Here is a 3,366-nt window from a genome sequence, read left to right as displayed (position 1 = left end):
GAAGATTTTATATTTATATATATAAAAAATTCTATATTATTTTTATATATTTATTATTTATATATATTAAAAATATATATAAAAATATAAAATCTGCATTTATATATATATACATATATATATATACACACACATATATAGTCTGCATTCTCTGAATTGTATTGTGTAGTTGCAGATGATCACAGAATACTGTAGCGCGCACACACATGTGTATTTTGCCTCGCCCTCTCTCGGATGAAGGCACACGCTGCACGCGGTGACCCACAGCTCTCTCCCTCCAGACGGTGCTCTGGAGCACGGCCTCCCCTGGCCCCTTCAGCTGCTGTGGTCTGTCCCGTGGCTGTGGCATTGATGTTGCCATCCCCTGAGAGCTACATGGAACATTTGGCTTTGGCTTGGAGGGACCAGAGCATGTGGCCCCTGGTAGGAGGCCACTGTCACAATCCAGGCGGGCGTTGGTGGTGACCACGGACCAGGGGGATGGATTGGAGACGAGCATGTGGGAGGAAGAGGTTTCTGCCTGGATGGTTGGGGGAGGGGGGGATGACGGTGGTTCCTCTTCTTCTCGCATCTTGGTGTCCCTTCCCCATCCTCCACTGTGCTCGCCTCCATGCAGCCTCTTTTTCCTTTGGACCAGGGTCCTCTGCCATGACAGCGGCCCTCTGCTCGGCGGTGCCTTCTCTGGCTCTGACGTCTCTGTTGTGCCTGGGCTTCGCCCTCTGTGCCTCGGTCCCCATCCTGCCCCTCCAGTATGTCACTTTCATCCTGCAAGTGATCAGCCGCTCCTTCCTCTATGGGGGCAATGCTGCCTTCCTCACCCTCGCGTAAGTGGGCTCAAGTGGGTAACACCACGGGGGACACACGGGCACGAAGGGTCGTGTGCTGGAGGTAAAGAGGTCAGGAGGTGAGGATGGACCAGGGCCTGGTCCATGAGGGGGGCAGGGTCTGGGAAAAGGCGTAGAGGGTCGGGTAGAGGTAGCAGCTGGTGGGAGGGATAGACCATTCACGAACTTGAGCCTTCACACCAGCTCTCCTCTCTTCCTCTCTTATCTACCTGGTGAACTCCTGTCCCCCCTCCAAGGCCCACTTCCGGTTCAACTGTCCCAGAATTAGAGAGTCCTCCTTCCTTGTGCCCTTGAAACGCTGTTCTGCTTCCTCTGAGAGTGCGCGCATCATCCAGCGAATACTGACCTGTTCATGTGCCTGTCTTTTCCCTGAGAGCCCTGTGGGCACAGCCTGTGTCTGGGTCCCTGCTGTTTCCCCAGGGCCCTGCACCATACCCTCTCTGTTCTGTGTTTGAGCAAAGGTGAGGGGGGAAGCTCTGTGTGGGTGGGGGTGAGTGAAGCCAGGCCTAGGGCCAGGGGGACTTGGGAGAAGTGGCTGACACTTGCCCACCGCGGCCACGCCCCTCCTTGGAGCTCACCGGATCCCTGTTTATGTCTCTCCCCAGTTTCCCTTCGGAGCACTTTGGGAAACTCTTTGGGCTGGTGATGGCCTTGTCGGCCATTGTGTCTCTGCTCCAGTTCCCCATCTTCACCTTCATCAAAGGCACCCTCAAGAATGACCCGTTCTACGTGAGTACTGCAGGGAGGGGTGTGGCCTCCAGCCTTAGACCGGCAAGGACATCCAGACTGGGGTGCCTCCGCGGGGCGCCAGCACGGCGCGCCCCAAATCTGGCTGAGATGATTCCTGCAGGACGATTTCTGCACATGGCTGCATCCTTGGTCTTATTTCTCAAACTGGGGTACCCATAAGGCAGGGGTTCCGGAAACCACAAGACTAACCTGGTGGGGCTTCCAAGAGAGTCCGAATTACTAGAGATCTGGGGAGAAAATAGTCTTTCTGTGTGTGGAAACAAATAGACATGTTCTGGAAGAGAATGTGAAATGCTTACAACATTTCAGATGAACCCCTAAGACTTTAAAGACACTTCCTGCTTGTGGCGAGTGCAGGCTGACCCCGGCCTCGGCCCTGGGACTACAATACACGTTGGTTTCCATGGTTATTCTCTGTACCCTCACCCCTCTGTCCCCATCCCAGGGAGTTTTCATAGGCCCAGCCCTGCAAGCTGCTATGGAGCTCCACCTCTCTGCAGATTGAAGACAAAGGTTCAGGAATTTGGGTTGTGCGACTTATGTATTCAGAAGCACATAGTGAAGGAGCAGAAGTCTTTTGACTCTGAATTTCGTATTCTGACCACCGCACAGCTCTGTTAGCCTCATTTAAAAAAGATTAGCAAAGTGTAGAACAGAAGCTTAAGTCGGTCATTGGGAGAGAAAAAAAAAAGGGACTGAACTTCAGAACTGAGGAGAATTCCTTGATTGTGAAGTCAGGCGAGTCTGACCGTATTCAGAAGATGTGTGTTTGAGCCCCTGTCCCCCCAGCTTCCCGTGTGACCTTACGCAGGTCATTGAGGGCTCTCAAGGCCTCTGTTTCTTCATCTGTGAAATGGGCACAATATTCCTCCCCAGTTCTCCTCCACCAGGTAGAGTGAAAAAGCAGGCTTTCCCCCAGGGCACCGTAGCGTCTCAGGAGGAAGTCAAGGCTGCACCTTTGTGGGTAGCGGCTGCCACTTGGAGTTCTGGACCTCACTCCCCCCCTCTCCCCACCAGGTGAACGTGATGCTGGTGCTGGCCACTCTCTTGACGTTCGTGCACCCCTTCATGGTATACTGGGAGTGCGGGCGGGAACGGAAGTCCCCTGCAACGGCCTAGCTCTGAAGCTCTTGCTTTTTGGCCCGAGGACGCTTTGCTAATCTTTCCCCGCTGTGGAGGACCCCGTGTCCAGGAACGCTCCGCCTGCCAGGCTACTAGTATTAACTAGCCATTCCTTTTTCTTTAAAAAAAGAAAAGACATTTGTCCTTCTCTGCCTGGCTTATTTCACTAAGCGTAACACAAATACCATGTGTTTGCATGTATAGGAGGATTAGAAGGAACTTAACTGAGGACCATGGGGGAGGAGAAGGGGGGAAATAGTGGGGGAGAGGGAGGGAGGCAAACCATGAGAGACTCTTGAATGCTGAGAACAAACTGAAGACTGATGGATGGGGGGGAGGGGTGAGATGGGCATGGAGGAGGGCACTTGTGGGGATGAGCACTGGGTGTTATGTGGAAACCAACTTGACAATAAACTATTTGTAAGAAAAAACAAATAAATAATTAAATTAAATTAAAAAAAAGAAATCAACTGCTAAATAAGTAAGTAAAAATAAACAGGTGGGACTACCTCAAACTAAAAACTTCTATACAGCAAGGAAACCATCAATAATATGAAATGACAACCTGCAGAATTGGAGAAATACTTGTAAATCATCTGTTTGATAAGGTGTTAATATCCAAAATATATAAAAACTTATACAACTCAAT

At 50.9% G+C, this 3,366-nt stretch overlaps 1 protein-coding gene across 1 annotated transcript in view; it reads left to right on the top strand.

The window, feature by feature from the left end:
- Positions 1-2,865, top strand: part of SLC43A3 (solute carrier family 43 member 3) — a 19,248-nt gene extending 16,383 nt beyond the window's left edge. Inside the window, exons 9-11 of the mRNA XM_077748806.1 lie at positions 638-824; positions 1,451-1,574; positions 2,613-2,865. Coding sequence (XP_077604932.1) covers positions 638-824; positions 1,451-1,574; positions 2,613-2,714 — 413 coding nt within the window. The 3' untranslated portion in view covers positions 2,715-2,865. The remainder of the gene's footprint in view (positions 1-637; positions 825-1,450; positions 1,575-2,612) is intronic.
- Positions 2,866-3,366: the final 501 nt, after the last annotated feature.

Source organism: Crocuta crocuta, unplaced genomic scaffold (genome assembly GCF_008692635.1).
Source record: "Crocuta crocuta isolate KB4526 unplaced genomic scaffold, BGI_CrCroc_1.0 scaffold323, whole genome shotgun sequence".
NCBI classification, from domain to species: Eukaryota; Metazoa; Chordata; class Mammalia; order Carnivora; family Hyaenidae; genus Crocuta; species Crocuta crocuta.
The sequence above is the reverse complement of the archived record's forward strand: the minus strand, read 5'-3'. Positions and strand labels throughout refer to the sequence as shown.